The sequence below is a fragment of the Drosophila miranda genome, chromosome XL, assembly GCF_003369915.1.
Source record: "Drosophila miranda strain MSH22 chromosome XL, D.miranda_PacBio2.1, whole genome shotgun sequence".
Classification (NCBI taxonomy): domain Eukaryota; kingdom Metazoa; phylum Arthropoda; class Insecta; order Diptera; family Drosophilidae; genus Drosophila; species Drosophila miranda.
This window is the reverse complement of record NC_046673.1, coordinates 20951305-20963645: the sequence shown is the minus strand read 5'-3', so window position 1 is coordinate 20963645 and position 12341 is coordinate 20951305. Positions and strand designations below refer to the sequence as shown.

At 38.1% G+C, this 12341-nt stretch overlaps 1 protein-coding gene across 50 annotated transcripts in view; it reads left to right on the top strand.

The window, feature by feature from the left end:
- LOC108163473 (sodium channel protein para) overlaps window positions 1–12341 on the top strand; it is a 72249-nt gene that overhangs the window by 49913 nt on the left and 9995 nt on the right. For 49 of the 50 annotated variants that reach the window (XM_017298987.2, XM_017299019.2, XM_033386452.1 and 46 more), the window contains 5 exons: window positions 1445–1567; window positions 3463–3585; window positions 4621–4815; window positions 5454–5699; window positions 8274–8544. In XM_017298987.2, the coding sequence (XP_017154476.1) occupies window positions 1445–1567; window positions 3463–3585; window positions 4621–4815; window positions 5454–5699; window positions 8274–8544 (958 nt within the window). The remainder of the gene's footprint in view (window positions 1–1444; window positions 1568–3462; window positions 3586–4620; window positions 4816–5453; window positions 5700–8273; window positions 8545–12341) is intronic. The other variant, XM_017298945.2, reaches the window with a different exon arrangement.

The window sequence follows — 12341 nt, the reverse complement described above, 5'->3', positions numbered from 1 at the left end:
CCACACTCCCAAAATTATATCGCTTGGTCTGGGCTAACTCCGGGTTACTCAACCCACTTAAACCAATTCCAATTCTCCACAATACCCAATCGAGTCCGGCAGCAAAGTTTGAGCAAAAATGTGTCATTATAAAGACAAATCAAGAAGAAAATAATGAAAAACCGAAAGCCATTTCAATGAGAACCTAGTGATGAGGTCGCACGACTGCACAATGGACGCCTGGAGGTACATGCATGCGCCCAGTAAATTGTTGTGTCCCACCTGCCGCCCAAATCAAATCAGATCCAATCAGATCAACTTATTCGAATCAGGTTGTATATACATTTTAGTGCTATGCCAATCTACCGATCGCTGGCCGCACCTAGCCCACCATCTATAAGCAATCAGTAATCATTGATCGATCTTGCATCCTTCATCCCAGTCTCGTTCAGGGCGTGTGTATACCGAATTCATCCATTGTGGAGTGCGGTGCGGCTGATGGTGCGAAATTAATGATCAATATCCGTAGGCAATGTTAGACAGAGCTCACCAGTCACCATTTGTGTGTGTGTGTGTCGTCCCGTCAGGCCCCCAAATGTGTCTAGTACTATTACTATTACTGTTGCTATTACTGCTAGGCCCCCCCGATCCCGCTCAAGCAACACAACTACTCGTATACCAAACCATACCTCTGTCTTGTTGAGCCCCGCCCCCCCCTTACCCTCTCCGTTTGACGCTCCACCTGGAGCAGTAAGCGTTCCATTAGAATTTTGGATTGAACCGAAACTACTTCCAGTACACAACATACTCTCGTACAACCAAATTAAACCAAATCCATATACTCATATACTCGTGCTCGTATATGCATATGTATGTGTTAACCTGTTATGTGTCTATGTGTCTACGTCTACTACTACTACTGTATCTGTAACCACAACTATATATGTATTTGCCGGAAGATCTACACCTATCTACATACATATACAATAACTACTCGTATATAATACTATATCTTATATCGTACATTAGGCTATCATTAAGAACCCTAAGTCAGTACAGCTCAGAGGTAATGCAAGTAAGTTCTCCGTATACGTATACGTATCCGCATCCGTATCCATAGGGCCCCAACCGACCCCAGCAGAGCCTGGCGTACCCCGCGTACCCTTCGAGCAGCAGATGAAACCCGTACGGAGTTCTTTTAAAGCTTATTTCAGTTATTCAGTTAGACAGAAAGACAGAACCATAAAACAACAACAACTAAAAATGAAACCCTTCACCCAACAGAACAGAACAGAAATTCCTCAACAGAAACTACAGAAAATGCCCAAAAAAAACAGAAAAACAAAGAAGAACAGAGAGAAACGTTTTTATGCTTTATGTGAACTGATAATTTTGTTGAAAGATCTCTCTATCTATATATGCAACTCTGTTAAACTTGGCACTATTCGAACTATATCGAAACTAGGTATCGCTTATCAACTTCGTTGCTTCACTTGTTGGAGCTGGTGGTATTCAAGCCTTCAAGACTATGCGAACGTTAAGAGCACTGAGACCACTACGTGCCATGTCCCGTATGCAGGGCATGAGGGTACGTACTTTCCATACATAACCACCCCACAAAATACCACAATACCAATACCAAATACCAAACAACCCACAAAACAAAACAAAACAAACAACCAAACAACCAACCAACAATTTCATCAATATCAGTATATCAGTATCAACCAATATCAGCATATCGTATATCGTAAATCGTATTTCAATCGATCTAACAGCGCGCCAACCAACCCAACTCTCATCAAAATTACTACTGGCAACTCTTTACGCTCGCCTCCTCGCTGTACTACCCCTAACCCCTCTCTACTCGTACTTACACTAGCCATTCATGCCACCAAACCAACTAACAAAAAACACCTAAGAAACCAATTTATGTATTTAATGAAATTTCAACATACTAGCCCACTGTGGACCCATAAATTCATAACTATCCGTACAAGTGCAGCAGTTGATTACATGTGTTTATCCATCAACTTTGATAGCTTTGATGCATCCGTTATCCGTAGTCCGTAGTCCGTAAAGCGTAATCGTAATTGATTGACTGATACTTACTTACTCAACTAACTCTCTTACTCCAACTCTCTATACTCGTACCTCTCTCATTATTCAGCCGAACATGAACACAAGCCAACTATTAGAGTTACTCTTAGCTATCGTTAATCGTAATCGTTACTCATAATTAGACAACAATTTTGCCTTGCCACATCTGCTCTCTTTCTCTCCTCTCTCTCCTCTCTCTGTCTATCCATCACACAAGTTGCGTTTTTGCTCGCTCTCTTTCTGACTGTCTCTCTTCCCCTCTATGTCTCTCTCTCGTAATACTCATCGCTCGCTCTTAGTACTCGTACAATTGGCTCATCCGAAACTTAACCAATTCAATTCCGAAATTCGCTTTACATTCGCTTGATTCAACAATCAATCGAAACTCTTGCCTGACCTGCACCGTAGTGCATAGCCGATCGAATTTAGAACTAGCATTATCATACATATACAATATAATATACATCTATAATCTGCATCTCTTATACTGTACTGTACTGTACTGTACTGTACTGTACTGTAATGTACTGTAATGTACAACTGCGTGTACTTAATCATTCAACCATCAACATATTTAGTTTTTAGGTTAAGTTAACTTTTAGCTGAATTTCGACTTGATCTTGTGCTTGCTTGCACGCTGACAAATGTATCGTTATTTGTTATCGTTATCACCGCTACTATTACTGTTACTGTTACCGTTCTACTGTTCTACCGTTCTAAACGATCTAGTTTTACCGGTGTTAAGTGTTCTGCTAAATCTTCTGCTGTATAGACCTAACTCAGTGTTGAGCAACGCACGCTGCCTGTCACTAGTGCTTGTTAACCAAACCACCACCACCCACAAACACACCCACACACGCTTACTGCACACACCACCGACACACCACCCGCTCTCATTCCATCCCGCCTTACCATCCCGTACGTACTATGTGCCCGCTCTATAAATAACCAGGCTGCCATCAACCCACACACTCACTCACACACACACCGCTCATCCATATATATATAGATAAACATACATACATTTACATGAGTCTAACATTCAATTTGAACTAAGTATTTAACTATATTTATATATCTATATTTAAAACTGACTAAATAACTCTCTGCATTTATTGTATTATATTCTATCCCCCTACCCACCGCCCTCACATCACCCACACACCCAACCAACTAACCAACCAACCAACCTCATCATGTATCCCAACAACAACTTCAACAACTACAACAACCAAAAACCCAACCAAAATCATCATCGACGTTGCCAACGACGACCAAATCGTGATCGGTTATATCAAAAATCAAATAATCAACACACTGAAAAAAAAACATGCGAACAAAAATATCCAAAAATAAAACAAAAACGCAAAATACCAAATTCAGGTCGTCGTTAATGCGCTGGTACAAGCTATACCGTCCATCTTCAATGTGCTATTGGTGTGTCTAATATTTTGGCTAATTTTTGCCATAATGGGTGTACAGCTTTTTGCTGGAAAATATTTTAAGGTACGTGCCAAACGTTTCAAACTAAAACCAGAAACAAAAACCAAAAAACCAAAAAACCAAAAACCAGAAACCAGAAACCAAAATACCAAATACCAAAACAAGATAATACGAAGACAAGCCAAGCATAATGTGGAGGCAAAATGAATGCAAACTGTCAACGTGTGTGCTCATTTATCCTCTCTTGGCAATTGTGGCTCAAAATCCAAATCAAATTCCAAGCAGCATTCAATAATTAGTAACTATCCAATTGAATAGAATTGAATCGAATCGAATCTCGAATGAAATGCGTATCTTTGCATCTATTTTTCGTAAATAGTTGAGTTTTAAACATGAATTGAAATGCAAAGTTCAAAGTTGACAAAACAAGAGTTTGTCGAACCGATCTACCAAGGGAGACCGACCTCCGAAGACAAACTCTTGCAGATTGTATATAATATCGAATCGAATTCATTCAGAATCAGAATCAGCTGCAGTTCCAGTATCAGAATCAGATTCAGCTTCAGCTTAGGCTACAGCATGAATATGTATATCAAAAACTATATAGCTATACGAGTATGCGACCATGCGAAAGTTGCTGCACTAAACAACTACTGTTTTCCTTAGTACACTCCCTAGTACTAGCCTTAGTCTACTCTTTGCCTTTTGCACAGAACCAAAAACAGAAAAAAAAACTAAAAACAGAGCAAAAGATTCCAGCCAAGCCAAGCAAATAAAAGCTTTGATCAACTAACTATCGTTTAGATCAAGAGGGCGAAGCCAAGCTAATTAGCTGCTCAAACACTGACACTCACACACCTAAAACCTAGTCAGCATTCTAGCTAGTGCCCTATACTATAACCGACTCTACCTATATATATTACTATATCTATCTATATACATATATATATATATATATTATCCCGCATAACTGAAATACATTTTTCCATAATCAACTCAAATTAAAACAAACCCAAACTCATCGACGACCAATGAACCAATGAACCGATGACCCGATGAAACACCGAACGACTGCACCGATAAACCAACGATAAACAGTGCGAGGACATGAATGGCACGAAGCTCAGCCACGAGATCATACCAAATCGCAATGCCTGCGAGAGCGAGAACTACACGTGGGTGAATTCAGCAATGAATTTCGATCATGTAGGTAACGCGTATCTGTGCCTTTTCCAAGTGGCCACCTTCAAAGGCTGGATACAAATTATGAACGATGCTATCGATTCACGAGAGGTAATGTACACCCCTAACAGTTGACACCGTTCTCACACATAATCACACCTAAACACATGCGTAAATCGAACTGCATTAGTATTTGTCTATGCGCTTTGCCCACACACACACAAAAATACGAGTACCACCCAAAGAAAGAACACACAAAACGCTGGAATCAAAAGTGCAGTGCAAATCCATAGTTATAAATACATACTCAATATGTATACCGATAATGATATAATACCAAACTAAGTACGATCTATGATACTTTTTATTAATCAAACAATTTTATCTATATACTTTTTTCTCTTTTTTATATATGATCAACCCTACAACTACAACTACAACTCAACGACACTCAAACACAAAACAACAACAACATCTACAACGAAACATGGGTACACCAAACACACCACCACTCCAACACAACTCCAACACAACTTCAACACAACTCCAACACAACTCCAACACAACTGCAACACTAAAAATGATCCATTCACCGAAACGAAATGAATCGAATCAAAATACCGAAACCAAACCAACCCAAACCAAACCAAACCGATGATGCCATGCCACAAAATTTGCCACAAAAACCGATACGAAACAAAATTCACCAACGATCGATCGCACTGGCAATCGCACATAATCGATAACAGGTGGACAAGCAGCCAATTCGTGAAACGAACATCTACATGTATTTATATTTCGTATTCTTCATCATATTTGGATCATTTTTCACACTCAATCTGTTCATTGGTGTTATCATTGATAATTTTAATGAGCAAAAGAAAAAAGCAGGTGGATCATTAGAAATGTTCATGACAGAAGATCAGAAAAAGTACTATAATGCTATGAAAAAGATGGGCTCTAAAAAACCATTAAAAGCCATTCCAAGACCAAGGGTAAGACAACAAGATACAAAAAAAAGAAAAAAAAACCTCTTAATTCAATAATACAAAACTATTGCCAAAAGGCAAACTAAAACAGTAACAAATATGATCACTTCAAACCAACTAACCAGATATGAAATGAACTTTAAACAATCCCAAAAGGGTACCAAATCATATTCAAGCTCTTTCGAGCAATCGTCATGTGGTGTTCCGATACTTCTTCAGTAGAAACCATCTCAAAGTTTTCTGTAAATTTTCACTATTCTCAAGAATCTTCCATGAATTTCGTTTCCTAAACTTCCACCACTTGATGTTCTGTAACTATAAACAAACTAAAGTTTCCTATAACTTTCAAGAAATATGTCAATTCATATGCCTAAAAATTAAAAAAAAATAACAAACAAAAAAACAAATAACAAACAATAAAAAATGAATAAGAGAAAAGAATAGAGAAGCAAAGAATCAAGATTTCGATCGCGTAATCTGTGCCAATCGTATCCGAATTGTATATATAACATTTTGTATATATATGTAATCAACTTTTTTCTATGTTAAATTGTATTCAGAGAACACACAACTGTTCTACCAACCGCCATCCCACTGAGACAGTTTTACGTACCCATATCACTGAACTTTGACCTAGACATTGATAAAAAATATCTTTGCAAACTGTACCACCAAGTTGGTTTAGAGATCAATTCAATTATGGACTGTAACTGTCATTCCGATTCATGGCGAGAATACGAATAACAGACTTCCTGCTTTTAAAGCATTGAAAATCAGTACAATTAGGTTAAAGTTTGATCTGGTATGAAAATTATGAATGAATCTAAAGCACCATGACTTTTTATATCAATGATAAGAACAAACCCAAGGCAGAGATTAATATTGTGCCAAAACCCTGCCCCGATGGGTGCCGGACCCACATTCGAACATTGACAAGGACATATGTATGTATACATTCGGGGTATACCCGAATACCCATATAACCGTACAGCTGAAGAACAACGAATACCCTTGCAATCCGTTGAGTACACAATATGTACATACGTGCGTATGTATGTATGATAAAGGCCCCATCCCTAGCAATATTTTGTCAAGATAATGCATAATAAATGTATCTTTGACACATGAGAAACAAAAACGACAAGAAGCAGATGATAAAGTAGCACGAAAGTCGAGTCTCTGGAATAGCTGCAGTGGTGTGCGTAACAGTAACAAGTAGTAGTTGCACGCTACTGTTGCCATTGAGTGACTCCTGAGTGCTTGGAACATGTTTCGCAACATACCGTTTTCTTAATCTCTACTCTAATACTTAATTTCCAATATCAACATTTAAGTATTGTGTCCGTTTGGTTCGTCTGTACTTAAACATTTTTATGTCTGCCATTTATCAGCTGGACGATCGATCAAATTTCAAATTCCAAAAGCAAAAGCAAAACTACAATCTCTATCTATATGTATATATCTATATGAATACTCCTCCCAAAGCCCCGACCCCACTCGCAACACTTACCTAGATATGGCAACCAAATGCATGTTTCTTTACTACTTATACTGGATGTGCATATAGTGTACATCCTGGCACGTCTCTAACAATACTTTAAACTACTCTCTCTTTAAACTACTCTACTCTACCGTACTCTGGGCATGTTTAGTGTTAGTCACCGAACGATCGTATCGAAATGAGAGCAATGCGAAATGCGAAATGCGAAATGCAAGAAATGTTGCAAGAAAGCAAGAGACGACCACTGACTGCCGACGACCTACATATGTATTTACATATATTTGTATGTACATATGTAATTGACAAACTGCACGTTCCCCACTCATTACGAATGATCTCTACTCTACTATACTCTACTCTACTCTACCTATATCTCTATCTCTATCTACATACAATATCGCTCGTGTAGTGTACTCTATACTCTATACTCTTTCCATAGCCTTAACCAAACCTAATCAACGCAATATGAATATCTTATTAGCACTTTGTGTCACTGTTAAACAATGTAACCTAATTGTTTTACCGTTCTACCGTTCTACTGTTCTACCGTTCTACTGTTCTACTGTTTACCCATATACGCCTACTCTGTACGTCTGCAGGTGCGCGGCGCAACGCTCCACAGAACCACACACCATGGAAAAAAGTTTGCAATTGGCACAGATCTACAAACGAAATGAAAATGAAATGAATGAACTAGAACTAGAACAACAACAAAACATACAATATAAATCAATAGAAAATATATACCTACTATGTATGTGTATAATATATAACTAACTAAACCAATGCGATCTCTATCAATCGTGCATATAAAACTATTGTATAATGAATTTATAAGCAAATAAGGACGATGATTAACCAAATGTACTTATACGAAACTCTTCTATTCCTTTTCTCTCTTCTCTTCAATGTGTTTTGTCGGTGTCCAACGATTGATTCTCCGTTCTTTTCCGTTTTCCGTTTATCGATTTATTATCGTTTCTATTTCTGTTCCCATTTCTGTTTCTGTTTCTATTATGATTTCGATTTCGATTTATGATTTCGTGTTCTTCTTTGGTTGAATTCTTCTACCATTCCAGTGGCGTCCACAAGCAATAGTCTTTGAAATAGTAACCGATAAGAAATTCGATATAGTCATAATGTTATTCATTGGTCTGAACATGTTCACCATGACACTCGATCGTTACGATGCGTCGGACACGTACAACGCGGTCCTTGACTATCTCAATGCGATATTCGTAGTTATTTTCAGTTCCGAATGTCTATTAAAAATATTCGCTTTACGATATCACTATTTTATTGAGCCATGGAATTTATTTGATGTAGTAGTTGTCATTTTATCCATCTTAGGTAAGTAAAACCAAAAGCAAATTACAATTACCACCATACCCAAGCCCAATTATCGAAACCCCCCCTCTAGCTCCCCGGCCCTTAACCAAAGTATGCAAATCGACCCCCCACCCATCCAATCCGAGTGCTCAAAAACAGAACCCAAACTAGTACCAAAATCTTTCAATTCAATTATCCAATTATCCCTCCCAATCAATCGAACGCTCTCTATGGGTATCACTCTGTCTCTCTCTCTCTCTCTCTCTCCCACACTCTCCATGCATACTTATGTGTGAGTGTAATTCTGTTTGATGTATAAAAATATGTCTGTCCACTCTCTCTCTCTCTCTCTATCTATATATATATATATATATATATGCATATACTATATATTTCTGTAATGTATGTACACAAAGTACGCTCCTCTTTAAGCATACCTTTTGATAATTGTTACTAACTTGCTGTCGTATACGTAATGCGTAATTCCATTGTTCCATGTTGATTCGTAATTACTCGTACAATAAGCCCCACCACACCCAATAAGCTCCCCATAATTAATCCCATCCCAGCCAGTTTGTTGTGTACAAAATGTATGTATTGCGAGTGCTCATATAATGCAGTGGCCCCAATTCTCCAATATATTTACATACATATATACCATATATATATTTATATACTACATATGTATGTAAAGGGTGCTACGATCACTGTATGAGCAGCTCAATGTTGTTGTGCTTAACGTATTCCAAAATGATGTTTTTCTTTCTGTTTTCGCTTTTGATGCTCTTGCCGTTTGTACAGTTAGCGGAAAGTGTTATACAATTACTTTTCTGTAGTAATACTGTTGTTCTACAGTTGCCATTTGGCTGTATAAATCGTTTTCACTTGATTGATGTATGTATGCTTGATTGTGGTATAACTTTTATATAACTGTTCTACAGCTGTTATATAAACGTTATACAACTGTTTAATGCAGTATTTTGATAACTTGTACATATATAATAAAACAGTTATACAACTGTTATACAGCATTCATTCATGCCAGCTAACGATGCAAACGTGCAAGCCATCGCATATTCAAAAATCAATATTATTATTTTCGTTGTTGTTATTGTTGCCAAATTTGTGTGTAAAATTAGTAAATCGATGTCTATATTTTGATTTAAGTTTGAATTTAAAAGTAAGCCTCAAATGTTGAACTATTGGTGTTGATTTGACTGTACAAGTACTTAAACCCCTCTGTAATTGTTGTCGTTGTGTTGCTGGCGTTAAATTCTAAATATTCTAAATATTCAATTATAAATTATAAATCCAATATATTTCCTTTTGTTTTTAAATCAACTCAATCAATTTTAAGAACGGCCGGATTTAAATGTGTGCGAAAGTTATGATTTTACTGCAACTTTTCAACATGATAAATCTTGACCAAAAATCGATGTTTCATTTGTTTGTTAGGCAACCGTTTTATTTTGTTAATTCCATCCTTAAACCGTTAAAACCTTTACGAGCTTAAAATTGAGCATACGTAAGCACAAAAAGAACTAACAAATGGAAGAGCAGGTTCCCCCAAAATCGAATCACACTCAACTAAACTTAGGAATTGGCTATTGGAGCAAACAACAGGAGACCAGAAACCAGTACCAGTACCAGTAGCAGTAGCAGAAACTATACAAAAGATGGCTTAAAATATGCTTTACTACATTGACAACTGCAACAGAGAGCTTCCTTTTTATCCAGCATTTTATTGAAGAATTTGCAAAGCATAAAAAGGATGCTTCTGATTATTCTGCTGCTATCCGGAATGTTTCCACAAATCGAATTGTGCCCAAAAAAATATTTTGTCCAGCGAACAGACAATATCCCCGGGACCAAAAACAAACCCCCCTAAAACCAAACCCAGACCCAAACCCAAGTCAGAACCAGAACCAGAGCCGGTGCAGAGCCCGTGCTATCATTTTTTTCATTAAAACTTTATCGTTTCAATTTTGGAAATACTAAGTATTGTGTGAGAGGAGCTTCCAGTAAACCCTTACTATTTAAGAGCTGCGAAATCCTACTGTTGCTTTTGCTTCCGTTTACGTACTCGTATATCATATGTTACTATGAGACTCACCCGCCCCAAACCTGTTCTCGAACGCACACTTTCCAAACATCCAAAAACAAAAACCAAAACAAAAATGCTTTCAACTTTTTGAGCGCCTCAATGTTTGCTTCATTATTTGGCTTCGATGTTAAGGCAGACGCGCAGAGTGATATCCGCATCGAATAATTTAATACACGCTTCCAGGCAATCCTGAAAACAATCCACAAGACAAGCAAATCAAGAAGAGTTTGAACGGATCTCAATGAACAATACTACGCTTTTGTAAATGCATATTTCATAAATAACAAAATAACATGAATAACAATAACAAAAATCTATAATAATTTTTAAAAACTTGCTAAAGACACACACACACTTACTACACATACACACACACACACTTACACACACCAAATGGCTTGCACAAAATGCATAAAAAATATGAAATGAAAGAACAAATGAAACCAAACGAAACGAAAGTTAAGAAAAAAAATAAAAAGAAAAAGAAAAGAAAATTCAAACAAACAAACGAAGAGGAGAAAAATATACAAAAGATTCAATCAGAGTTAGGTGTCAATGGGCATTCCACAAAACTCTGTGCGATTGTCGGTTGCATAACTCTGTGCGCTAGCTGCCCGGTATCCCATCCCAGCAATACGATCCCCACGATCGGCATAGACACGCATAGTACAATGGTACGAGAGTGATTATAATATTCTGAGGGCGGGGCCCCAGCCAGCACAACGGCCATGCGGACTGTCTTAGCGTGCAGCATCCGGCAAGGCCGCTGAACTGGAGCCGGGCCCCCAAGGTCCGGACCCCGACGGCCGCAACCCGAACCTAGAACCAAGAGCTTCCAGCCCCTCGATAGTGTGTAGCCCCTAGCCGGAGGGTTCCGCCAGTTGTCCATCAAATTATCCGAAAGAGATTTAATCATGTGGGGGATGCCGCGGCACTAGCCTGAATCTTCTTAATGGTTTTGGTCCAATCTACGATGGAGATTATGTACTTTACTATGAACGTAGTAAAAAGCATATAAATGTGTATAATATGTATAACCAAATAACTATCCCCACAGCTGATCCCTAGTGCGGGACTTTTACCCCACCACCCCACCAACCACACCCCACCCCTCTCTTCCAATCTCTCTCTATATATAGCTCTCTTTTTATCCTCTCTCTCTCTCTCTCTCTCTCTCTCTCTGTTTAAATACTAATAAGAAGCTTCAATTTTGTATACTTCTAAAATTATTATTTTACCGATCCTAACTTCGATCGCTGTTAATTCGCTCTGCCCCCCGCCCGCCCTTAGGTATAGGAAAAGTCCTGCAAATAGTTCGTTCGTAACCCCACCAGCCCCGTCCAGAACCGATTCCCGCTCATTCCATGCTAGAGCGCATTTCGTTTTCATCAAAACAAATGAAAAAATAAACAAAAAATACAACCAATGAACATTTTGATTGGCCTCCGATGGGCGGCGAACGAACTTTGCAGTCGTGATAGTATTTGGCACTTTTAAAATATGCTGCGGATTATCGCTTAAGAAAAATAATGTAATTGTATCGAGCCAGCATAACAAAAAAGAAAAAAGAAAAAAAAAACACAAATTTTATAGGGATAACTTTTTTTTGACTAAAGAAAAGCTATGTTTTACCGCTGTCGCTGTTGCTGCTTAATCTACGCCAACGCCAAAGCCAACGCCTGCTCCTGCGCCAACTGCTAGCCAACAGCCCAAA